The sequence below is a fragment of the Penicillium angulare genome (assembly GCF_028827245.1).
Source record: "Penicillium angulare strain IBT 27051 chromosome Unknown utg000005l_segment0_segment0, whole genome shotgun sequence".
Lineage (NCBI taxonomy): Eukaryota > Fungi > Ascomycota > Eurotiomycetes > Eurotiales > Aspergillaceae > Penicillium > Penicillium angulare.
In genome coordinates, this window is record NW_026623164.1 from 4713599 (window position 1) to 4739778 (window position 26180).

The 26180-nt window shown below is 41.1% G+C and overlaps 10 protein-coding genes across 10 annotated transcripts; 6 read left to right on the forward strand and 4 right to left on the reverse strand.

Moving 5' to 3' along the window:
* Positions 1–1258: 1258 nt before the first annotated feature.
* N7478_009135 (catalase) lies at positions 1259–3173 on the reverse strand (the record flags this gene model as incomplete). The annotated part of the gene is made up of 9 exons (XM_056925349.1): positions 1259–1332; positions 1383–1811; positions 1872–1956; positions 2015–2302; positions 2354–2477; positions 2526–2533; positions 2586–2678; positions 2729–3032; positions 3079–3173. 9 exons carry the CDS (start codon positions 3171–3173, stop codon positions 1259–1261), a joined length of 1500 nt encoding a protein of 499 aa, XP_056778075.1.
* Positions 3174–5400: 2227 nt separating this feature from the next.
* Positions 5401–5689, forward strand: N7478_009136 (uncharacterized protein; the record flags this gene model as incomplete). The annotated part of the gene is made up of 2 exons (XM_056925350.1): positions 5401–5416; positions 5469–5689. The coding sequence occupies 2 exons, from the start codon at positions 5401–5403 to the stop codon at positions 5687–5689; spliced, it is 237 nt and encodes a 78-aa protein (XP_056778076.1).
* Positions 5690–7735: 2046 nt separating this feature from the next.
* On the forward strand, positions 7736–8092 carry N7478_009137 (uncharacterized protein; the record flags this gene model as incomplete). Its single annotated transcript, XM_056925351.1, has 1 exon — positions 7736–8092. The coding sequence occupies one exon, from the start codon at positions 7736–7738 to the stop codon at positions 8090–8092; it is 357 nt and encodes a 118-aa protein (XP_056778077.1).
* A 124-nt stretch (positions 8093–8216) lies between these two features.
* Positions 8217–9446, reverse strand: N7478_009138 (FAD-dependent oxidoreductase; the record flags this gene model as incomplete). Its single annotated transcript, XM_056925352.1, has 1 exon — positions 8217–9446. One exon carries the CDS (start codon positions 9444–9446, stop codon positions 8217–8219), a length of 1230 nt encoding a protein of 409 aa, XP_056778078.1.
* Positions 9447–12001: 2555 nt separating this feature from the next.
* Positions 12002–13663, forward strand: N7478_009139 (MDR family MFS transporter; the record flags this gene model as incomplete). The annotated part of the gene is made up of 1 exon (XM_056925353.1): positions 12002–13663. The coding sequence occupies one exon, from the start codon at positions 12002–12004 to the stop codon at positions 13661–13663; it is 1662 nt and encodes a 553-aa protein (XP_056778079.1).
* A 2857-nt stretch (positions 13664–16520) lies between these two features.
* Positions 16521–17738, forward strand: N7478_009140 (uncharacterized protein; the record flags this gene model as incomplete). The annotated part of the gene is made up of 2 exons (XM_056925354.1): positions 16521–16601; positions 16668–17738. The coding sequence occupies 2 exons, from the start codon at positions 16521–16523 to the stop codon at positions 17736–17738; spliced, it is 1152 nt and encodes a 383-aa protein (XP_056778080.1).
* A 42-nt stretch (positions 17739–17780) lies between these two features.
* On the forward strand, positions 17781–18718 carry N7478_009141 (uncharacterized protein; the record flags this gene model as incomplete). Its single annotated transcript, XM_056925355.1, has 2 exons — positions 17781–18135; positions 18189–18718. The coding sequence occupies 2 exons, from the start codon at positions 17781–17783 to the stop codon at positions 18716–18718; spliced, it is 885 nt and encodes a 294-aa protein (XP_056778081.1).
* Positions 18719–19614: 896 nt separating this feature from the next.
* Positions 19615–19839, reverse strand: N7478_009142 (uncharacterized protein; the record flags this gene model as incomplete). Its single annotated transcript, XM_056925356.1, has 1 exon — positions 19615–19839. The coding sequence occupies one exon, from the start codon at positions 19837–19839 to the stop codon at positions 19615–19617; it is 225 nt and encodes a 74-aa protein (XP_056778082.1).
* Positions 19840–20010: 171 nt separating this feature from the next.
* Positions 20011–20918, reverse strand: N7478_009143 (uncharacterized protein; the record flags this gene model as incomplete). Its single annotated transcript, XM_056925357.1, has 2 exons — positions 20011–20187; positions 20397–20918. 2 exons carry the CDS (start codon positions 20916–20918, stop codon positions 20011–20013), a joined length of 699 nt encoding a protein of 232 aa, XP_056778083.1.
* A 299-nt stretch (positions 20919–21217) lies between these two features.
* Positions 21218–21550, forward strand: N7478_009144 (uncharacterized protein; the record flags this gene model as incomplete). Its single annotated transcript, XM_056925358.1, has 1 exon — positions 21218–21550. The coding sequence occupies one exon, from the start codon at positions 21218–21220 to the stop codon at positions 21548–21550; it is 333 nt and encodes a 110-aa protein (XP_056778084.1).
* Positions 21551–26180: the final 4630 nt, after the last annotated feature.

Sequence of the window (26180 nt, forward strand, 5' to 3'; positions counted from 1 at the left end):
AGAAATTATCAATAATATGATGAGCATTACCTTCAGAGCTTTTATTTTCTCACTGCGTTGGTTTTATTAATAGTTGCATTGTTAGCTTCGAAGTTACAGTTCTCTGTAAAAGTATAGCTACTTTTAACAAATGAATAATTATCATCAGTAGCCCCAAATCCACTCCACAATCATATAAAGTGTCTCATCGCAAATTTCCACTGGCGGGCGGCTTGACCAGGTCGACCCCCCTCCATGCCAGCGGGACAGGTTGACCCGAGCTTGGCCTTGCGTGATGAAAACTGATATATTATCATCTGTTGCTCCAATTGGCTGGGCAGGATGAGTGAGAATGGGGCCTGTTCAGCTTTGCTGTGAATACTGAGGGCTCGAGGGGAAGGGGGCTGCTTGCCGGCAATCACTCGAGAGGTGCCTTTCGCCAATGGGCTCACATAAAGATTGTGGTGCTTGGGTGGAGTGTAGACACAGATTATTAGAATATCCGAGCTGTTGGGATTTAGTTAATGATACGCCGCTGTCATTGGGAAACGTCAAACTTTGGCTTGCTCGGATCACTTGCTTGCCTTATACAGGGACAGCACAGCGCCAGTCAATAGACAGTTTTCACACAATCTAATATTTTTTATTAACCTCTGTTCACTATATAATCCATTGTTTCTTCTTGCAACAACCCATACACCATATGCACATATAGATCAAACGTGCCATTATTGAGTCTCACGAGGAGTCATATCGAGACGCTTATGAAGTGTCTTCTACCAATACCGAATTATGAAAATCATTGGACTACTTTTCAGCTCTCAAATACAGCTGAAATCATTAAAGACTACCTCTAATCAATCTCCGTGTATCAATTACATATACTATGCAGCAACCCATGATAGCGGCTATATATAAAAAGGATTGAGTTTATTTCGGTGGTGGCACTGCACTTCTCTCTTTACATTGCTCTGACAGATAGTCATACTTGATAATCTGTGTAGGGCAACATACGGCTTAGAAGACCATCTTTTATTAGTTGCTTAGCCTATTGACATTTTTCGCGTGGTAAAATGGTGCAACTTTAGGAAGTTTGCCGTGGGACTATTGGATACATTAGATTACAAGATGATGAATGTGGGACTAAGGATACTGTGGTGTTAGCATTTACTGGGACCAAAATACATCGAATTGATGAAAACAATTTTCTATTTTACGTGTCAAAAGTCGAAATGTTTTTGGGAAATATGTATAACTGCTGAAGTTCATGAAGACCTCCTCATTTTTTGATTAATGCCTCGGTCGCACGCTTGACTCTAGTCCCGAGGTCCAGGCTGACTAGACTAAAAAGATCTATGAAAGGGTCAGTTTCCATCACGCGCTACTTAAAGGGTGAGACCAACCGTATACTCCATCTCGCAACTTGGGTGATTTGACCTCTTTAACACTCCGAGCAATGTTTTCGATGGTTCGGTCCTGATGTCCAGGTTCACGGCCGATTACTTTCCACAAAGCAGCAGGCTGAACAAAATCATCTTCCCTCATGTGACTGGTGTAGGTGGTGACCTCACCTACCCACTTCTCGTGCTCAGTATGTAAGCTCAGTGAATTTGGGCTTACTCCCTTGACTTCGGGATAGAACCTTGTTGGCTGAAGAGAAGAATTCACATAATTTGGATCACCTCCATAGTTTCCATCGAATCTCATTTTACCATCTCTCTCAAATGGGCAATAAACGGGTACCTTGGCTGCGTTGGTTGGAAGTTGCTGGTAGTTGACACCAAGACGGTAACGAGCCGCATCCGGATAAGCAAACAGTCGTGCTTGAAGGACTAGAGGGGATAAAAGTGAGTTTCAATCCTTCCTTTTCAAACTCTCAGTGGGAGACTCACCTGGATCGGCAGAAGCAGCAAACCCAGGCACCATATTAGATGGAGAGAATGCTGCTTGTTCTATGTCGGCAAAATAATTACCAGGCTGTAAAAAGGTCAACAATCAACATATCAATTTATCAAAAGGGGAATTGGTAACATACGTTCCGTTTCAGGGTGAGCTTGCCGATATTTCTCAACGGGAAGTCTTCATGTGGCCAAACTTTCGTCATATCGAAGATATTCCAACGATAGTTTTCCGCCTCTGAGGGATCCATAACCTGTACAAAAACATCCCAAACGGGGTAGTCCTTTCTCTCAATAGCTTCAAACATGTCTCGAATCATGTAATCTGGGTCTTCACCAGCAATTTTCGTAGCTTCTTCTCGACTGAAGTTCTTGACCCCTTGTCGGGTTTTCATATGAATTTTGATATATTTGAAAGAGCCATCCTAGTTCCATAGGCTTAGCTAATGTGAGAAATAATATGCTGGAAGTCGAACCTTTTGAGTAAATTTGTAAGTGTGACCACTGTAGGAGTTCAGGAAGCGGATAGATTGGGGAGTTCCACGGTCACTGAAAAGAACCAGGAGCTGGTGGATTCCTTCAGGATTGCCCACATGGAAACTATATCATGTAAGCGATGAAGTGGTAAATAAAGCTACCTTGACCTACTCCCAGAACTAAACTCATGTCATTATTGTATATAACTTGAGCTGGATCACTTGAACTTACCATATTCGCATCGGGAAGGTGGGTCTGTGGGTGTCTCTTGTGAGAGCGATTCATGGAGGGGAACTTAATAGGGTCACGAATAAAGAAAACAGGCTAAAACTAGTATAAGTAGGGGATTTATCGATGGATTTTAGTAATCTCACTGTGTTATTGAAAACCCAATCAAGGTTGCCTTCATCGGTATAGAGTTTCATGCCCCAACCATGAACATCTCGAGAAGTATCAGCCGAGCCTGCTTCGGGACCAACAGTAGAGACACGAAGTAAAACAGGGGTTTTTTTGCCAACTTCACTGAGAAAACTGGCACATGTCAGATCAGAGCAATCGGCTGTGGCTTCGAATTCTCCGTAGGCGCTTTGAATGGGAATGTTGATTAGAACTTGATCTGCGAAGAAACTTCTTTGAGCCTTACCCAACAGCTTTGGCATGAACAACACTTTCAATCCCCTACAGTGTCAGCCAATACACGAAACTTCTTATAATGGCGACTTACCGCTCCGGAATCCTCTCCCGCGAGAAATGCGCCAATGTCTCGATGAGCTGCGTATCTTGGAGGAGTCCGAGACCCCCTCCATCTCTGTTTCGCATAAGCACTGCTGTGCTATTGCTTGCAAAGGGGCATCCTTTTTGTCTTGGTGAGCTAGGAAAATGAAGGAAATTCAGGCTATTCTTTATTATTTGCTTCACTCACCTTCAGCAAGGGTATAATATTTGTCTGCGGACATGATAAGATGTGAGTTGATAAAGCTTCTGCAATTGAAGATTCATTGAACTTGAACATTAAACGTGGGCTCTTGTTTAAAATTTATAGGCGTCATAAACATACAGAGCCTTTTAAGCTTTCCTCCCCAAAATCAGCAGCTGGTGGGTTAGCTGAGTGGTTACCATAATCACTCCATGTGTTAGATGTCTTACGTCATTTACCGTTCGTAAAACAGAAGGCCATCCAGAGCGGATAATTGGAAATGAAATTCAAACCATTGGTCTTCGTTGAAAACCCAGCGGGACTTGGTTCCGTGTCCCCAGATCTAGGTCTTGAATTCGAATGTTAGCTCAATGATCCATGGCCATGATGAGAGTGTCCCCACATACCCGATAAATCCATGCAAAGCCATAGATGGATAGGCGTTCTTTAGATATTATCTGGTATCTATACCGTGGATTGGGATCCATAATTATAGTGGAAAGCTAGTTATCCTACTTCAGCGCCACCGTCCTCATGAATTGTTAGATTTCTTTTTGATGTTGCAAGGCTGCATTACCGGCGAATCAAAGCGACCGGGATAAAAAGAAGTCCAGAGAACAAAATTTACATATGGTATGTATAAATAAAGATCATTGGACAAATGCTATTTCCAAACTGAGATTCTATTTCTTATTCATCCTCAAGTCTTGCAGTTTGTGGAGTCGGTTGTCTAAAAAGGAAGGCTCTTTTCATGGATAAAGGTTTTTTTTATTATTAAATCTCTCTGCCACGGGTGGTAATATTGCGTTGTAATAATTAATTTCCTTCCGAGTTTTCGTACATTTCAGCTTCTATATTTGAGATTTCGTCATTCCTGTTCAGTGCATTCGTAAGAAGACAAGCTTCTCTTTTCTCTGACGACTATGTATTTGATATTTGCAACAAATTACGTGGGCATTGAGTTCGTAGAATTGAATTCAGAAGTATCTTTGAAGTGACTGACTGGTCAAAGCTTTTTATACATAAATATGAAAAAGATTTCTTGGGAGGAAACCGGTAATACCGGCTTTGAAAGTTCGCTCGGTTCAAGGGATACTTTACGGTAGTATAGTAACATGGATAAAGTTAACTTTTTGATCAAAAAACTAAATTGGATTTTTACTATAGATGTCAACTTGTCGTCGACGTCATTGTATCGATGCCCGCCCATATCTACCCGGCCTCAAAATATAAGGAGGTGCGTACACCAACGGGAAGGAAGTGAATGGTTCTAGACTTCAACCTTTGACCCAGTCTTTTAGTCACGAAAATCCTCGTTTTCAATAACAGAAACAAAAAACGGAAAGACTGTAGACTGCCTTGCTATGTCTGAAAGTCCGTCCGTATAGTCCAATTCTGAAATACACGGAATTAACGATAACCCAGACTTCCATGAGAATCCAAATCGAGAAAAATCTAAGATCAAAAGGCTTTTAGGTCACTTTTCTCGAAGTCATCCTTCTCGTTCTCCTAAAGAAAGTGACTCGCATAGCAGCCCGGCAGAACCCAAGACATATGAAGACTACTTGAAAAGAGACGAAGAAAATTTGGAAGAGTACTACAAAGAGGAGGAAGAGGAAAATACGAAGGAGAATAAGTATAGTAAAGCTGAATCAAGGAACCGTGGAGATGTAATCGACAACCAAATATGAGTACTGCTGTCCGGGTCGCAAGTTATGAAAAGCACAAGTTCAAATTTACCCTTTCCTTTGATGGGTATGAATCGAAAATTTAAACTTCAGTTGTATCTTAATGAGTGTAAATGATGTACAGGTTACTTGGTCAACTATACGGAGAGCAGAACGGAATTTATCATGTACTCATGAATCATCAAATCAAAGTTCACTCAACTCAATTCAAGCCGGCGGGGCCATAAATTGGTACCAAAGAAATTAATGTAAAAGCAATTTCTTTTAAATAGCGCCTCATACATGATGCAATGATGCTAGAGCTTGACATCGTACTTTTAATGCTTCGTTCTTGTTCACTCAAATATATATATATATATTCTTCGACGAAGCGCAGTTGCGTTTCGACGAAAAATATTCCGATTCTCATTGGCAAGTGATCATTAGAAAACATAGAAGCAACATGGCCCAGTCTCAACGTAAGTTGATATTTTCCTAAACTTTTTGGTTTTCTTGACTAAATATTTCCAGAAACTGAATCCAGCCAGCCGCACCACGAAGGCATTATGGAAAGAATTTTTGAACATCACGGTCAACATCACCAACATGGTGATGAGAAGAAGCAGGATTTGCCGACAGAAACAAAACCGGATACGACGCATAAAGAAAGTGAGAAAGATAAATATTTGAACTGGTATCACAAGGAGGAGGAAGAGGAGGAAGAAGGAGATACGTACGGTGGTCTGATGTAGGATCTTCAGAATCTCGAATGTATTGTGACGCTTATTGTATATTGCAATACTCTAGTTAATGACTCCCTGTGACATGTGCCTTACTTGAATATCTATCCCTCAAAACTGAGGGATAGATATTCAAGTAACCCGGCCTACACCGGAAAAGCTCACGTGCACCCCCCAATTTCATCTATCCTACTACGCGAGCTTCTCTCTTATATCCAGCTTTATTACTTTGTCTAATATTACGCCATAAGTGCAAGTACCTGGTAAATGGGCCACGTGACCAGTTGGCAACGCGAGACAGCTGGTAACTTTGCGATAAAACATACCTCTGAACTTCAACAGGATAGACGATTCATTAGTCTTGTACTCGTCTCTCACAACCTTGGCTCTTTTCGGGCTTTGAAGGGTCATGATAGAGACCGCCTCTATGTATTATAGTTGCTGGCTCGAAGGTGAAAAGGAGCCGCTCATTATTCCTCTTTTGGGACATAGAGGGTGGCTATGCGCAGGTGCCAAGTAGACTAGTGCTTCTCCACTTCAACCTGGACGGTCAAAAGCGTGATCCTTGCATGACAAGTATGATTCTCACCCGGTGTCACCCCGCTCTCGCCCTGTCTATTGCGCACTCACCCTATATCACACCGGTCGCATGATCTCAAAGCGGCGCTCTCTAAACTGGATTTATTGATTGATTACACATGTAAGTATATGGAGCAGTAACAAGATATACTAAATACATACGACCACAGGGTGTGGAGAACAGGGCTTCCCGTCCGCTCAGCCGTACTTAAGCCACGCGCAAAATGGTCAGGCTAGCCAATAGTTAGTCTAGCCTGGTGGGGAAATAGCTGAACGCCGCTTTTCTGCCGCGCGACCTAGGGTGATAAGTGTGAGTGCTTGACGAGAAACTGGGAACTTGGGTGATAATATCACCCCCGGACGCGCGACTGCTGCGCGGGCTTCTCCAGCCAGATAGCAAAATGAAGAGTGATTGGCCTTTAGTACCTCTGCCAAGCTGTCCGATCTAAAGCTCTCCTTGCTCTAGAAATAGCCTCTTTCCATGATATGTGAGGATTAATTCCAAGAGTATACTGTTCTGGGAGTTAGAATGGGGCTACTTAAAGTGTCTGATTAGTCGTCATTAATATCAGGTGGGGAAAGTTGACTGATTAGAGGTGTTTATAATAAAGCAAGGATACATAGCAAAGAAAGCTTGATTCTTGACACCTTTCATCTTCACTTGCCTCAATCTTGTTATACCTCGTGTAGTTTTTAGTGCTTTGTGCTATCAATTACGGGGATTTGACACGCGAACATAACTCAGAAGTTGTTTAGGATATATATAAATTAAATGCGTTTGTTCTGTTGAGGAATCAGCCTCAGTTATCACTATTAACCGTACGACACCACTATGACAGACTATTTCCTGGTATCCACATGTAGGACTGTTTTATATTACTTCATTCTGTGCGCTCACTGTTCACCCCAAAATTGATGAAAGGGCCCATTTTTTTCCCGAGCTTTCAACGCCCGTTGATATACTGCGTCTGCCTCTTTTAATTTCTCTTAGGTATTAGCCACTGAGCTAAGGTTGCGGATATCCGGACTATATTAATCTGTGGAGACTCCCTCTGTGCTTCGACTTAGCGCGTTATTTGTTAGTTCAATCTCCTCTAGCCTAAGCACTGTCGGTGGGCTTGTTAGGGAACTATGCTTTATGTTTTTGATTCTTTGATTGAGCAAAGACCGCAAGTTAATATCGAACTTAACCATAGAGATGCTGTCGAGCCCTGGATTGTAAGAGCTGATCTGAGAGCTAATCTGAGAGCCAAATAAACCCTTGAGTGGGTCTTAGTGGGAGTTCTTTGTTTGTTATTGGCACGGAACTTTGTACAGTAAACAAAGAGAGCACTAGGCCTAGGGTAGAAAAAAGGAAAATGTCACCTTTATAATTGTACGCCCTCACTCATTCTCCGATAATTAAATTCTCAACTATCACCAAGCCTTGTCGAAGTCTTCACACAGAGTGTACATTTTAGTTCCAGTCTCCTATCCGCAATGTCGAAGAACAAGATTTCTCGTATACTCTTGTCTGCGAAGGATAAAAAGGGAGAAAGTTCACTTGTTGCAGAGCCCGCCAAAGAAGTGCGGCGCAATGTCTCTGTTGCTTGTACTGAGTGCCAGAAAAAGAAAATCGTCTTCCCCAGGTTACAGTACCCAAGTCAACTAGAAGGGCTGACTTTGGGGATTGGTACTGCCGTCTTTGGTGCTCCCATGAGAGGTCGGAGTACTCAGGTGGGCGATCCTCGGACGAGAGACATTGCACACGCCATACGTTCATCCTCGTCTCATTTCTCCGAAATTTCGGAGCACGTAAACCAGGTTTTGATACCGCTTTGCTATGGAGATATATGAAATATGAGAGCATGATTTTATCTTTATGGCGGTTTCAATACTATCCTACACCAAAAAAGCGTAATTTAAAGAAGGGTATAAAACGTAATGAGAGAATAATATCATCACGCTGGTTCGCGACTAATTAGATAACATGAAGCTCCTTCATGTTCATAGTTTGTTCTTCGGCCTTCTTTAAATAGTCCTTCCTCAAAAGATTGCCAAGTAGGGGTGTATAGTCGAAGATCCAGTCACGAAGCTTTGCTACTGGCCAGGGCAACGAATGAAACACATGTCCACTGAAACGAGCAAACTCCATGTTGTGGTTTACATATTCCACACGCTGTTTTTCGAAGACTTCAAAACCTGCGTTGACGGCCGAACTATCACGAAGGTTGACGCCGTCTAGCGATTTAGCTAGGAAATAGCCATCTTCGATGGCCATCCCTAGCCCGTAGGCAGCATAGGGCGACACAGGTTGGATAGCGTCACCAATGCACATGATGCGTCCAGTTGACCATTTTTTCATGGAAGTTCGGTTAATAATTTCCCATCGATACACCTGGGTATCAAAGTTGGTAGCCTCAAGTAGACGAGGTAAGGGTTGTGTCCAATCCTTAAGGATGTTTGCCAGATATGCTTGAGGGTCTATTGGCACGGGTTTGCCTTCCCAGGACGACTCCACAATCCACCACTCAAATCCTGGTTTACCTTCGTGAAGCATGGGGAAATAGCTGGCTTGGTACTGCCTATCATGGGATATAACGCCATAATTCTCCGGGATGCCGGGAATGTGGTCGCACCAGGCAAGCCAGACACGAACCCCGGCGTGGAAAAGCTTTGGGTCACCGAAGGCTTGGCGTGATACATTTGAGCGTATTCCATCGGCGCCAATCAAAATATCGGCTGTGACACTGCCTCCGTTTCGGAACCGGACTTCAACGCAGTCTTGCTCTGGGACCTCGGAATAACATATGACTTCGTGGTCATTTGATATAACACCGGGAGGGAGAAGATCGAGCATTTTCTGGAAGACAGACGATCGCAGTACTCCATATTGCCAACCTTTGATTCCCATATGTCTCTCGATTTCTTCGTTGAATGGAAGCTCAGCTCGTTCTAAGCCTTTTTTGTTTTGAAACGAAGTGGTAGTGAAAGATCCCACATTCTCCATCTCCATCCCGTAATGGCGTAAAATGGCCAGCACAGGAATATTGAGAAGCACAGCACCCCCGATTGGCCTGCACTCTGCTTGCCGTTCGAAAATACGGACGTGATAACCACGCTGGATGAATGCGAGGGCTGTCGAGACGGCGGCAGGCCCACCACCTGCTATAGCCACCCTTTTACCCGGTTGCCAATTCTGCTGAGGCATCCGGAATATATTTGACCTAACACGCAAAGAAACAAGAGGCAAATGCCCGGTAGATGGCAGAAGAAAGGAGGTGGAGCGTTGAAAGGAAGAAACCGAAACGAAACATACGCTTGCTACATTTTAACATCCTCTGGATTTATGCAACGAGCAGATGCCGATGACAAAGTATTGTGTGGAGCCTAGACCTGTGCATATGGGACCCATGGGACTAAGGTCACTCCCATTTCCCATATGCCCCACTCCCATGGGAAATGTAATATGCCATGGGAGCCCCATTTGACCCATTATTTACATAAAATAGCCGATCTTTACCTCATGCGTATACATTAAATAATACATGTATGACATATAATTTTCTTTGTTCTTATTATACGTATTTTTACATGCTTTTATAAAGTTTCATCACCGTCTTTATTATACCTATTTTCAATATTCTTTATCAGAAATCAAACTGTTAACTTCTTTGATTAATTTCGCTGGTAGAAAGGTATAAAATCTAGAGGTTATTCTCTCCCTTTTTGCCCCAGAGTCTCTACAATATCAAGATATAATGCCTGAGCCAATTGCTAGTTGGGACCATATCCAAGAGCCTCTATTTGAATGGTGTCTACATTGTTTACGTCAGGCAATCAATAGCTTTGACCCTCACTAGTATCGCAGAAAGTATGTATTAATTGGCCAACCAGATCTCCAGGGCTACCTACCTGGGTAGTCACGACATCTTAACATGAGATGAGATTCAAGTTCGAATTAAATTTTTAAACTTAATCCCACGGTGCCATAATACCGAACTACAAACCCCCAAATGTTCGAAGTTTAAATAATATGTGGGGTAGAAGCTCGGCTCAATAGTAGTAGGTACTTACCTAGGTACATAGATACCTAGGTAGATACCTAGGTAGTGTAGTGGGCGTGAGAGGCCTATATTGATATTGCCGCCTGGGCGGTGAGCTCTCCGACAGTGATTCTCATGTTTATCTTCATGTTCTATAGAGAGCATGCTAGCTAAGATAGTACGAATATGATCCTTACACACCTCTCCTGACGTGCCCAATAGCTTCATTTACCATCCCAGACGTCTATATATCCTATGTAGCGAGTGGTGGTGGTGTTGGTTCTCCCTTTATATCGACCCGTGTAGCTAGACTACACAGCCTTGAGCGTAGCCCACTTTAGTAGGTATATGTAGGTGATGTTAATTCATTATTAGAGTGTCATCAATGGCACAGCTTGACGTATAGACTGATATGGACATGCTGCTGATAATTCTCCTCGAAGCCCGAGTGACATAATTAAATGCAAGAGCTTGCACAAAAGTATCAAAAAATTTAAGATAAAATTTTCATTGATCTGTGCATTGCCTTAGATACGAAGTTTCTGCTAAACTAACCCCAAATCAATTTGATGCGAAAGCCCCTCTCCGTAGTATTTACATCAACGCCACACAAGTGGCATGGCTTGAGGGTGTTCGAGATTACGAACGACTAGATTGCATTGGTTCAATTCCCTCTGATAACGAATCTATGGTTGCATGGTAGTTGGCCTGAGATCACTCCGTACTCAATGCGAGAATTTGCAAGATAAAATAGGTCGAGGGCTTTATAAATTGCACGAATGAAAAACACGCAGGCACACACTCCGCTCGGCGGCTTAGTACATCATGCTAACATTTTGAAGATGCAATCGTCAGTCAAGATGGCTTGATTGCCGCATATGTTTATGCCTACCTATGATGCCCCATTGAAACAGAGATGCAGTAGGCGAAAGCAGCTTGTACAATACGTTTCGTAAGCTTATCTATGGCCACTTCTGATTCAGACTTGGACCCGTCTTGTAGCATTTCAAGCCAGGACTCACAGTTGAGACACTGACAAGGTGGTATACAAGATTCGACGGTGCAAACCCAGATCCTGCTGGCTTTCTGATATTAATATTGACTGAGTCTGTATTACTCGGGGTTTAGTCGATGTTCTCTGAATTCTTGATTTGTATATAAAAATTTGTAGAGAAAAAAAAGAAAAAAGAAAAAAGAAAAAAAGAGAGCGAGAAAAAAAAAAAGAAAAAAAAGAGAAAAAAAAGGAAATCGAAAGTGGCATATTTGAGCTACTAGTAACATGGCTGAAAAGTTTTTGCGTACTAGCGTAAGACACTATGCTGAATTATTACTTTTGCAATTTAATTTGTTCGCTTCGTGACTCAAGTTTCACGTATTACGTAGCGGTTGCAGGGGTATATCCCATGGTGGCCGGAGAGCGAAATCCCGCAGACCGAACCGAGTCTGTTTGCCAACTAATGTACCTTTGTACCTTTGTACCTACTTTCTTTGTTCCTCCCACCCGGGCAATCCCCCCATCCCCCCATCATTCCCCCCATTTTCCTTCACTTTCAAGATTGTTACTTCCTGAATCCTTTCCATAATCTTTCTCAAACAAGTTACCCTCTTGAGAGTAAGAACCCATTTCGGAAATACTATATTCCCTTTGTAGCTAACAACGTACGATTGGATCACCAGTCGCCTTGGGGGCCATTTACTGAGAGATCTGAGGCAACCAGCCATGGCTTCATCGACTCAAACTCCAGGAAAGCGTCCATCACATGGTTGGCGGTTCTGGGCTGTGTTCCCTGGACTATGTTTTTCTATTCTTCTTGCTGGCCTTGATACTTCAATCGTCGCAACGGCCCTACCTACCATCTCTGCAGACCTCAACACCGGAGCCCTATATGTCTGGGCCATCAATGGCTACTTGCTCACAACAGCAGCAGTGCAGCCGTTGTTTGGCCAGGCATCGGACATTTTTGGACGTCGTCTTCCCATGCTTTTCTCTATCGCCCTATTCACCCTAGGAAGTGGACTTTGTGGTGATGCCAAAAACACGGCTATGCTCATTGCTGCCCGTATGATACAGGGGCTGGGAGGAGGCGGCCTCTTTGTTATGGTTGACATCATTGTTGCAGATCTGGTCCCGTTACGTGATCGGCAGCTTTACATGTCAATTGTTATGGGGACATTTGCGTTGGGAACATTCGTAGGACCCATCATCGGAGGTGTCATTATCACTAAAATATCCTGGCGATGGATCTTCTATATTAATCTACCCATTGGCGGCGTTGCCCTGGTTCTGGTTCTGCTCTTCCTAAGAGTCTACTACAAACGTGAAGGGACCCTGGCCGCTCGCCTGAAAAAGGTCGACTTCTCCGGAAATGCCCTCTTGATGGCTGCCGTAGTCCCTGTACTTATCGCCCTGACGTGGGGTGGCACGACATACACCTGGGACTCATGGCATGTTCTTGTCCCACTGCTTATTGGTGTTGCTGGCTTGGCCGCTTTCTTCGTTCACCAGAAGTTTTATACACCAGAGCCGACCATGCCGATACGCCTCTACAGCAACAGCACTTCTATGTTGTCGTACCTTCTCACATTCCTGCACGGTATTGAGATGACTTGGCTGAGTTATTTTCTACCTGTGTATTTTCAGGTTCTTATTGAAGCCAGTCCTCTTAGATCCGGAGTCGATCTGCTCGCCATTGTTATTCCCTTAATGCCTGCTGGAATTGCCGGAGGTCTGATTATTGCCAAGTTCGGTCGCTATAAGCCGACAATGGTAGCTGGCTATGCGCTGCTTTCTATCGGTGCAGGTTGTTTGACAACCCTGGATGCAAACTCTTCAACAGCGGTATGGGTTATTCTTCAAATCATTTCTGGCATTGGAGGTGGATTAGCCTTGACAGCGACGCTTCCTGCAGTACAGGCGCCATTACCGGAATCAGACGTTGCAATTGCCACAGCATGCTGGGCTTTTGTGCGTAGTTTTGGCTCTATCTGGGGTGCTGCTATCCCCTCAGCTGTTTTCAACTCGAAGATTGACTCTTTGCTTCATAAAATAAGTAATCCAGAAGTCCGTGCACTTCTAAAGCGCGGCGGCGCGTATGAGCATGCGACTGCTTCTTTCATGAAGTCATTTAACGGCGACCTTACAACAAAGAACGAGCTTATCGAAATCTACACTGCAGGCCTCAAACAAGCATGGCAGGTTCTCATTGCCTTTACGGTTATTGCCGTACCCCTTGCTTTGGCCATCAAAGAAATACCCCTCCGGAAAGAACTGGTAACTGAATTTGGACTCAAGGATGAAGATGAAAAAGATAATGCTGCTGCTGATGATAACACTGAGCTTGCAGCAAGGGCGACCGGAGTGGACCCGAGTCCAGCGAGGTGATGTGGAGGAAGTGCGAGTCTTTTTTCTTTCATTTCTCTCCTTAGATTCTTTCTATCTGTTTATTGCCTTGTCACTAAGTTCCCCTCTATATATGTACAATACCTACATTTCCACTCCAAAAAAGAACCTTTCCTTATTGTTTAGAGAACTGCATTCTTATAACGGGTCACACGATATCCAATTTTGAATTAATTGGACAGGGCTAACATCATCTCCGCCTGGCATCGATTTGTAGCACTGCCTATTCACCTAGGGGCCAGAAGGTACCTTTGCAAGATGAAGTCTCAATTCTTGCTATGATAGGCGAGGGCAAATATCGTGATATGAATTCAAGTTAGCGTATCAGCCATTGTCATTCTAGCGATATATCATATGCTGATTTTACATATGATACTACCTACACTAACGTATTTCACTACCGAGCCGCCATCACCACCAAGCCGCCACCCACTGTCTACCCTACTATTTTAAATGCAGTTTTCACCACCATAACGCCATTTTATTAAGGAAAACTAATTATCAGGGTACCAAGTACGGATATGCTTTAACTATGAACATTTACCATATTATAGATTCTTTCGTGATGACTACTAACCTAATAAAACAAGCGCAATTAAATAAATCTAAGGGAGTGGTAGTTATATTTCAATCACTTCATTAAAAGACTATATAACCTTTTGGCTCTCTTAAATAATTACTCCACCTTCGTTTAGTATCTATTATATTAATTATCAGTGTTTTTACTTTTATTTTTCATTTTCAGCGTATAGTCAAGTATTTTCTTTAGCTAATAAGATAGTAAACTAGGGTCTGTAAGTTAGCCTCTTTACTACACTTCTTTACTATATTTCTTTACTATAATTATTCACCACAATTATTTACCACAATTATTCACTACACCTCTTTACTATACTTCTTTACTATAATTATTTACTATACCTCTTCACTATACTTCTTTACTACACTCCTTCACTATACTCCTTTATTACAATCCTTTATTACAATTATTTACTATAATCATTTACTACACCTCTTCACTACAATTATTCACTATAATTATTCACTATACCTTTTTACTACACTTCTTTACTATACTCCTTTACTATAATTATATACTATAAATTTGTTTATCTATCTTATTCTTACACTCTCCCTCTTCTCTATACTTACTAATCCCCCTTCCTATCACTTATCTCTCTATATCCAGCTGTTATACTATTTAATCTACTATAATAGATCCTCTTTCTGAGTATAAACTCTCTACTGAGGCTACCTAGCAACCCTATAATCCAGCCTAGGTCCTCCCTAGTAGTAACCAATTCCTTTATCTTCTCTCTTATTTCTATAATAACAACTAGGCTTCCGCAGAACCCAGTACTGGGTCAAAACCTTCGACCCAGAACCCAGTCCAGCACTGGGTTGGGTCGAAACTTCATAACCCGGACCCAACCCGGACCCAGTACTGGGGCCCCAGTATACCCAACAATAACCCAGTTGAACCCAACTTTGGCATAAATTTTAACACAAAGCTACTTAGTCATCTCAATAGAATACCGTTTTTTCCTACGTTTTACTTCATACCCCAGAATTTAACTGTTCTTACCGAGATGCCCCTTGAAGTCCTAAGAAATCTCTATGTAAATAGCAAGAATCTATCTGTTTTACTACCAAAAGTTTTCGAGATACTATATTCACGTGAAATATCGTACATGAGACGTTGTGGAAGATCTACGACCCTAAAGTTGTTAAAATATATTTTCAACACTAGCATACTGTGAAGGGCTGTAGCAGAATTGATTCAATTGTACTAGGCCGATATGCTGTCTACATCAATCTTGAGGAGAAGGAACGTTTCCGTGCACGTTCGGATATAAACGTGGGCGATCGGTCACGTGTCTCCGTCACTAATATGGGGCTTCGGCCCGTTACACATACGTGGTATGTATTTTCTCATATATGTTAAGAGTGAAAAAAAGATAACCATTTTTCTATTTTTGAGAGTTTATTCAGTAATAAAGTAGACTTTTATTTACATCTTGATCATAGAAGAGACATTTAGAGTATAATGCATCTTAAAATGCCGAGTCTTGTCCTTTGGAGACCCTATGGGATGAAATATTTTGAGGGTTTTTAAATGAAATTGGGGTGGGAATTGGGCTTCTACTGGGTTATCGCTGGGTTACTGGGTTTTTAGTGGGGTTTAATTGGGTTATTGCTGGGTTACTGGGTCAGACCCATATATTATAAGCCTAGTAGACCAATCAGAGGAGTATAGCCATCTAGCCAGATATAGTCTATTTGATCTATCAACTACTGAATTTGCCAACAACCTTTACAGAATATTCATAATCTCTGATTCCTCCCTTACTTGACTATTCATCCTACTTATAGTCTATTATTATGTCTCAAAGCCAGTTTTCAGACTTTGCATCATCATTATATGGGGAACTTGATGATTCACAAGTGCTTACTCCATCCACAAGTACACAGACCCAAGAATCCTGGGCATCCATTTTCCTCCGACCGGGTGATTTGCCTTCTACACCGGCTCTTTCTTCCATTACACGCGTTGGCCCCGGTAGTAGGAAGAGATTTCTTCTTTACAATCAGGTGGTTCATTCGGAGTGGGTAGACTGGTGGCTAGCGACTGAATATGGCATAAAAAGCAAGATCAATTGGGACTCGAGAGCCGAGACGCCATACAGAGGTATGGGATAGCTACCATCAGGTCGCTCAAATTGCCGATGGGGCACCAAAGGTTATGTGCAAACGTTGTGGCAAGATCCTAGAGTATCCTTATTCTACTAGCCTAGGTAGTACAGGTAGCAGACTGCAGTACTATGGCACATCAACAATCATGAAGCATCTTAAGACTGCTGGATGTCTACGCTTGGATACCAATAGGAATTCCGGGATCAAAAGGTTTCTACAGACTGAGGTAAATTATAACCCCTAGCTCTGTCAACCCATAGTCTTACTGATTCATAGCAATTTGAATTTGTAGGTAGAAAATTCAGCCAGTACGCCATTTTCATCCCAAGAATGGGAAGAAGATATTCTCCAATTCCTTACCCTTAATCGCTTGCCATTCAATATAGTCGAACATGTGTCATTCAAACGTCTATTCTACAAAGCTCGCTCTGCCCCAGCTACTTTACAATTCCCCTCCGCCGATACTATGCGTCGCCGACTCGGGGGCATAGTCAAAGATCGACAGCAGTGTATCCTTCGTACGCTCCCCCCTCACTCTAAGATATCTATTGCGCTTGACTTCTGGACGTCTCCTTTCTCGCAGGCATTTATGGCCATTACTGGCTATTTCATTGATGCTGATTGGGTTTATCGAGAGGTGTTTCTTGGGTTTAAACCGGTTTCTGGCTCACATACCGGTGATAAACTAAGTGGTATTCTGTTAGAAACACTTGTAGAGCATGAAATTATAGATAGGGTCTTTGGATTAACGACAGATAATGCGTCGAATAATAAGACACTGGCTACTGCTCTTCAGCAAGCGTTACAAGACAGAGCTTTCATCACCCGGATCCCATGCCTTGCCCACGTTATTCAGCTTAGTTTGAACCAGCTTCTTTCTCAGATCAAGGCCAGTCCAACAAATGACTCGACTGAGACAAAGTGGACGGAGAAGCAGTCAAACCTCGCCCGGGAAAATGCGAAGCAACGGTCTGATTCATATCACATCTCTTCTACAATAAACAAGATCCGTTATCTTGCAGTTTATATTAACGCAAGTCCCCAGCGCCGAGAGACATTCTGTGGACTTCAGGTAACCGATGTTAAGATTGTTCCAATCCAAGACGTACGGACCAGGTGGAATTCAACATACTTGATGCTTCGCCAGGCAAAGCGACTACGCAGAATCTTTACTCTATTTTGCACAGAGTATGAATGTGGGGAGATGCTTCCTAGCGATCAAGAATGGCGCCAGATCGACTATTTGCTGTTCATCACCGAGCCGTTCTTTGATTATACAACACAGCTTCCAAAGACTCGAGACATCACAGCCCATTATATGTTTATAATTTATAATAAGCTGTTTACTCATCTTGAACAATAAATAAAGCAGCTCCGACGAAAGCGGGTTATATAGAAGGTACAGATGCTTAATGCACTTGAAGCTGGGCGGATAAAGCTTGATGAGTATTACTCTCAGACTGATAGTATCCGAGGGCATATCTATGCCATTAGTACTATGCTTGCGCCGGTAAACAAGTTCCAATTCTTCCATACCAACGACTGGTATCTGCATTGGCGAGATATTTATCGATCTTCATTTCGCGAAGCCCTTGCTCCATACCAAGCACTGCTTAAAAGTGATATCCAGGCTTCAGGAAGGTCCATAGCTTTAGCTGGACTATTCTCGATACTTGATTCAATGCTTACTGGGCCTGGACGTGGTGGAGATTCAGCACAGCTTCCAGTTTCTGATGAAATAAGCCAATACCTTGATAGTGGTAAGTAAGCCCATTAATTGCACCTATTTAGTAACCCGATACTAATTAAATAGATACTATTCCTATGAGCCCCCTCACTTTCTGGAAAGAGCACCAGTCTCGCTTCCCAGCTATTGCTGCTCTTGCGCGAGATGCCCTCTCGTTCCCAGCAACTGGCGCAGGGGTTGAACGTCTATTCAATATCGCTCGGGATATCTGCCACTACCGTCGTGGTAGAATGAAGTCGAAGACTATTGAAGATTTGATGATGTTTCTTTGTACGACCAGATTTGATATGGAGGAGCAAGAGGCGAAGCTTCTTAGGGAGTTCTTTACGTGGGACGAGGTCGAGACGGCGAAAGAAGAGAAGGATGGGAAGATTGATCTGATTGAGGTTGATCTAATAAGTGATACGGAAGAGCAGGAAGATGAGATAGATAATCAGGATAAGCACCGAGACATTGTAGAGATAGACGATATATCTGTCAATGCTGGTAACCATGATGCCGGGCCTAATCCGTCATTACCACCAAACCAGACGCAAGTTCGGGCCTCAGGACGAAAGCGGAAAAGCAGAGAAGATGATGTCTTTGAATACCACTAGAAGTGAATATAGATATGAATTCAATCTGAAGATATCCTGAATCCTATATTCACTGTGCTGAACGTAAGTCAAATACTCAAATTTACAGCTGGAAAACGTATAATTTATGCAATCAGAGATCTTGGTATGTTTGTAACGTTTGAGACCCAGTTTGGGGCCCCAACCCAGTGCTGGGCTGAAGGGCTCGACCCAGCACCCAGCACTGGGTCGGACATGTTGACCCAGAGCCCAACCCAGCCCGGGTTGGGTCCGGGTCCAGTTGGGTTTTGCGGAAGTCTAATTCAGGGTGAAAACGCCTGAACAGCCTGAAGATAAGGCGGCAAGAGAAATTTCCCCAACGAATCCAAAAAATTGGGTGAGCACAAACATACAACAGTCAGGATTCGCATGTGGTCACCCACCATACTACTAACTGACCGGCGTGTGGCTTAAATGCGGCCAGTAGTTGGGTGGGTGCCGCTAGGGTGAGAAATGGGTGAGAGCCGCTTTAGCGTCGCGCGACCGGGGGTGAGAAGGGTGAGTGCGCAATAGACAGGGTGAGAAGCAAGGTGAGAGCGGGTGAGAGATCACCTCCGTCGCCTGACAGCTGCATTGACCTTTCCAGCTGAGCATCAATAGAACCTCATTGGGCCACGATTGCCCATCTGAAACAGCCAGCCTCTTGGCATCTGCCCACAGCCCCCTCGGTGGACTGATTCTTGAATATAAAGATGAGGCCTATCCTCTTCTATACAGTACAGTAGACTTTCGAACATTCAACGTGGTATACGTAATGACTGCCATTTAACGGTGGGAATCAGAACGGCGATCCTTGATCATACTAGCGCTTGAAATATACGTCTTTGACTTGTTTCCTCTCCACCCTTTCAGTCCCAGTATCTTAACCTTGCAACCATTTAGGTGGCTTCGCGGACTTCACCACTGTGCTGACGATTGCGTAGCAAGAGCCCATGGTCATACAAATTAAGGGATAGGAAGGCATTTTCAGAGCCCCAAAATAAGGAAAACGCATTCTCGTCAATATTCTTTGCGAATTCGATCATCGTGGCTTTGAACTCACTCCAATCTTTAATGTCTTGACAGCGACCTCGGCCAAGGTTTGGTACTCCTAGGATGTACATTTTATGAGGGTAGAGGCTTCAGCGGCGCTGCTCCCTTTTATTAACGGACTGAGTCTAGACATTGAGAACCTTTCCGGTCTCTTTCAACTCAAAGGGATAGATAGTACTTGTGTATACTATAGCCCATTCATTGGTTGCCCGGCGCTTAAAGCTTTCCGGTGATCAAAATGTCTAATTCAGCGCAAACTCTCCCGCCTCATACACACGGGAGGTATTTGGTTCCTCGACATCATCATCATAAACGATAATTATCTTGCCCTCCTCGATGGCATCTTCCTTATCGGAGCCTGGCTCTACTTCATCGTCATCGTGTCCGAAAGTCAGATGATGACCTTTACTTCGCTTAGCCTGGCCAAAAGCTAGTGTCTTTTTCACAAAATGCGGAGCATTTCTAATGAACTCCCGTTTCACTTTGACCTCGCAGTAAGCGATTGCAAATATTTCCTCTCCGATATATGCATCGTGCACTGTGCGCGGGTTCCGTGTTTATTTCTAAGTCTCAATCCAGCGTCCAATCTAGCTTGAGACCCTATTCCTATGCCTATGATGTCACCGACCGGCACACTGATTCTACCCCCTTCAGAGTGCTCTCGGTTTCGCTTGTGCTGCCACACGGCACCGGTGACTGTGAGGAAGCCAACGACAAGGTAAGCCTTTCCAAGCCGGGCCTTCTGCAAGAGGTTGAAGACATCCCGGGCATAAAGCGGATTAGCAACCAACCGGTCGAATTGGTTTGCTGGATTAGAGAGTGTAAATCTTTTGACCGACTCGCTATGCAGGGAGACACTTTGCTGATCCTCACGAGAGAGATCCAATCCCAGATAAGTGGTTAGGGTTGACACAATGGCCGAGCGGTGCACGCTTGTGACAAAATCCTGCCTGGATGTGGAGATGAAAGGCTCGGGGAGAATATCAGGAATTATATCGTTTGTGTGATGGCTAGGTTCTTCGGTCGACGAGGGCTCGGAGGGGGCAAAGTGGTGGAGTGGCAGCAGTTTATCTACCACCACTCGGCACATCATCCGACTGATCTCTTTGGCCGGGATCGTTTCATCAAGAAGAAAATAGCGATTCTTCATGATGATGAGAGCGCTATTGATTCTTATGTGGTAGAAGGTTGCAAGACTGTTGAGATGGAAAAGAAGAGAGCTGAGTGGAAGGACGTGGCTGTAAATACGAGCCAAGGAAGTCCTGAAGCAAGGCACACGCCATAGCGCTTATCGATTGGTAGCAAAGATCTTTGATGCCTATTTCACGTATCAGCTAAAATTAGTGCTTCTCCAGGGAATGAGACGTATCAACTCGAATTTGGGAGGATGCTGGGTCTTCGCCAGCATCCCCACGAACGTGAACCGTAAACCATCACACGATGAAAATAATGAGCAAGCAAATCCAAGTGAAGATTCAGGCTTCCGATAAAGATTTACCATGTGATTCGAAAGGCAAGCTATGCTGGTGCGTCGATATCTCCGTTGCAGGTATCATTGTTGCTTGTGATGTTGAGGTTTCAGATCCTTTGACGTCGGAGCAGCAAGACCAAAGCCGTTGGTACTTGGAGCAATTTCTTCAGCAAAACCCGTATGAGAACATCAAATCTTCAAAGCACGATGGTTATTGTCTGTGTACTCTACCAGCATTCTGGAGCAGCTGCAGCTCAAAGCCTTCGTTGAAACGCGAATCAAGCCGGAAACAAGTACAGGGGCGATCTTGAATTTGTCAATCGACGTGGTCGACGCTGCAGAAAGTTCTCACACAATTCATCAGCTTTTCTGGGAACTTTTGGAAGATCTCCAGCTTTTCAATGGTGAATTTCAAATCGTCACTGTTGTCAGATCTCTTAGAGTTAGATCCCTACATTATTCAATGTGACAATCCGATAGCATTGCGGCCGAGAAACCGAGCTATGTCCGCCTTCCATCACTCACATGTGCATTTGAAGAATCCGTTCAGTAAAATTATGTTATTATCTTTAAGGTCTCACTTTGGGGTCGGAAGACGAATGGGACTGAGAATTGTATTCGCGTCGGGCGGAGCATTTATCCGAATATATGAAATTCTCCTATTCACAACAAAATTCGCGTCGAGCATATGTGTTATCAGGAGTGAAGGGTATCCGCTGCATTAACTCCAATTTTCGAAGGTTAAGGGTTTGTAGGGTTCTTTTAATTGTACTTTCTGAGATCGTGCCGGTGGATGCAGGGAGATTTGCGCGAATCGTAAAATACGTCCAACGAGGGTTCTGTCGCGTTAAACGATAAATGTATATAGTGGCGAGTACGGGTATTGAACTTTTTAGGTTTGCCTTTCCGTGGTTCCAGATATCTGATTGAACGCGACCGGTGGTTTGGAAGCGTCAACCTTTTGGGTATTAGAGATCGTAAGTAGTGTAGTCCTGGTCCGTGACAAAAACCCGGTTAAGCTCCGATGCCTGTTGAAGGTTATGCCAGATAGGTACTATGCCTAATTCGGTCGCTACAGGATCTTTAGTGCCACCTCCCTAACCTAGATAATTACATTTGAATAAGCTAATTTTTCCTTCTCCTTTCATTGTCTACGTATTCCTTCTAAATACCCCTTCGAATTAGTATAAGCTCAGTCAAGATGAAAACCGAGTATGACTTGTGCCAGAAGCAGTGCGATGGGTTGGAAAAGATACTCCGCTCCCTCTTTCCTTGGGAAAACTTTAACGATATTGTCGACTAACGTCTAGCTGGCATAGAGACCTCTGATCTTGGAGTATAGCTATATTATCTCGATATCGAAACTGGTGATATAACCCCTCCTGATATACCCTACTTTCTTCCAAGAAAGGATTTCCCAGACATCCCCGACGCTTGCAAAAGTTTGCTCTAACGGGATTGTGTTCTTTGGTTGTTGAACAAAGACTTTGAGTATTAAAAGACCGATTCATGGATAAAGGAAAGCTTGGAGACCTATATATGTCTTGCTATTATGTCGTACTTATTTGATCGGGATGATGATATACGTAGTAAATTTATTTGCTCTAAGTATGTTATTTCCCTGTAGAGTCTCTGGAGGTGTGAAGATTACTTACTTTCTCGCCTTTGTATAGGAACCTCCTAAGCCGATACGATTGGATTTATGACCGGTAAGCTTACAATCCAGCATACTTTAATCTAACTTTACTTCCAAGTTCCCTAACTTTTGATCTGTAAAAGAGATACTGTGCACAGGGAGTCGCAGAATTCCCAATCCATCTAATGTTATTTGACGCTTCTCATCTGTTGGAATATTGGATGATGTAAGCTAACTAGATCACATGACCTTAATCAGTACTTATATAAAGTGTGAGCGGGAAGATAGAAAAATAGACAGATATATGTATACATACGACCGGAACCTACTGGTTAATGATCCACCGCCCTGATTATGTATTTCTGAGATTATTACCCTTGAATACGGCTGAGATTGTTGATTAAGGCCTTAAGCTGCTGAATATATATAGAGGTTTGTAGTCTTCTTTTTAGTTATGAACCATAATAATACATCCTGTAGACTACCTAGAGCTGCTTACGATACGATAACGTCGCCTATTTTGTGTATTGTCGATCGTATCGTCTTATCAAATTGGGCGACGATAATTATTGTTGATATTATTGTTAGTTAAACGATAATTATTAATAACTAAGTATATTAAATGTAATAAAGGTGGGCATAAAAAAGTATTAAAAGTACTATATTTTTATAGATAATATAGAGGTGTATTATACTACCTTAATCCTTAATCCCCGTATCAAAGGTAATATTATATTTTATAAGATGTAATGAACCGATGCCGAGTTGATGCTAATATTGAGGTTGCGAGGTTGCGGGATCACATAATGGATTATATAATCCTATATCTATCTGATTCTCTTGTATAATAACGTATAAGAACCTAACTCCCCTCTTTCCTTTTTCTTTATTTTTGATACTTTAATTAAATTGTACGAAAGTTCTTCTATTTTCTGGTTCTTATATTGTATTAAAGATTATTTTCTATTACTTGAAGCTGTATAGATCTGTATCTATTTAGAAGTATATCTTAGCTAATTAGATTATATCTTATCTATCTTATATTCCTTAAATAAATAAATTACTATAGTTTGTGAAACCCCTACTATTGATAAGATACTAATATATAGAACTAAATCTGAAGAACCTACTAATAGTAATGATAGTTATAGATAACCTAACAGTATAGAGAAGCTTAATCTTCTAAGTCTAAAAAAGGATTGGAGATTATTTATCTTTATCTATCTAGATCTCCCTAAACTAGACCTAGAGAATAGTTTTATTAAGTTTAGCTAATCTAAGGATCTATAGGAGTACCTATAAGAGGATCTATATTAATATAGATATTTATTTAATATCTAGGAAGATATAATAGATAAACTAAATATAGTTTATAAGAGAATTAATACCTATAAGTAGAATTATATAGATATTACTTAGCTCTAGGATCTTTTAAAGTAGTATCTCTAGTAGCTTTAAGAAACTAAATAAGAGAGAGATAAACTTTGATAGGCTCTTAATAATATATATAATATTTCCTAACTAAAGATATTAATATCTAAGAGAACTAAAGTAAGGATCTATAAGTTTATTGACTTCTTATCGTTTACTAATAGAAGTAAGACTAATATAAAGTTCTATAGTTAGTATACTACTATAGAATTAAAGCTGTATATAAATATAGATCATTTCTTAACCCTTAATCTATATAAGATTTATATAATAAGTTAGTTAACTAGAGCTATATATAATTAGATTATATCTTTTCTAAATAATAATAATAATAATACTCTTAATAATAGTAATAATATCTTAGACTACCTAGAGTAGATCTATAGAGACCTAGTCTATTAGGACTATACTAAATTTAACTTTAAGAAGCTTTATATAAAGGAAACAAAGAAATTTATAGTCTTCCTTACTAAATTTATCTAACTAACTAATAATACTATTATTCCTTATAAGAAATATATAAAACTTCTCTATTAGAAGTTAATCCTTAAGTTATAATATAAGCTTGTTAGAAAGGTCTTGAAGATTAGTATTACCTTCTTAGACTATATAGAGAAGACTTATTATATTATATCTATCCTAGAGATTATAGATATTAATACCTAGTAGATAAAGGTTATAAAAATTACTATAGCTATAGCTATTATTACTAATATTATTAATAATACTAGTAGGATATAGAATATATAAAATATAAAGCCTATTGTAGATCTTCTTAACTAGTCCTTTTTAACTATCTTATACCTAAAGTTAGATATAGCCGAACTCTAGAGATAGCGAAAAGAAGGATATTATTATAAATATAATAAATAAGACTATTATAATAAGAATTATTCTATTTATATAACTTATTTTATAACTAAGGCTATAACTAGAAAAACCCTTATTATAGCTAAAGTAGTAGAGCTAAAAGTGAATACTAAGATAAGAAAAGATTAGGCTTATTATTAGTCTTCTTAATAAATAGAGAGATATTAATCCCTAAGTTAAATATAGAAGATATATCTATAGGTAAGAAATTTATACTTAAAATAAAGATAGTCTTTAATAAATATTATTATTCTATATTAGTATTAGGTAATACTAGAGCTACTAGATTTATATATATAAATATAGTATTTATTATATCTTTGGAAAAGTTTAGATTAAAGAACTATTATCTTTTAGTTCTAATAATCCTAAAGGGTTTTAATAGATATAAAGATAAGCCTATTATCTATAAAGTATGATTAAATTTAATAATAGATAGATAGAAGATAACCAGGTTGTCTTTCTTGATTGTAGATCTAGGTTAATATTATATGATCCTAGGTTAGGACTAGTTTATATAATACTATATTCTAATAGACTATTATAATAATAGGCTTATTTAGCTAAATAATATTATTCCTATACTTAAAGAGCCTATATCTTAGGAAGAGTCTCTAGAGTCCTAATTAAGATATAGCTATTTAGCTAGATAATAGTATAAATACTAAGAATTGTAAATAAAGATAGATAGGGCTTTAACTAGTACTAAATTACTCCTAAAGTAGCTTAAGGAGATATTATTCTATCTTTTTTCTTCCCCTAAGATTATAATAATTAGAGTAATAGGATTCTATTAATATATAAAGAAAGAAGGTATAGAGATCTTTATAACTTTACTTTATAAGATTAATTATATTATTAAAGAGATGTCTCTATAAGAAGAGGTTATAGAGATTAAGAAAAAAATATTAATAGTATACTACTACTTAGTATAAGTATTTTCTAAGTTAGAGTTAAATAGTATACTACTATAGTAGGGTAGTACTAATTATATTATTTAGATA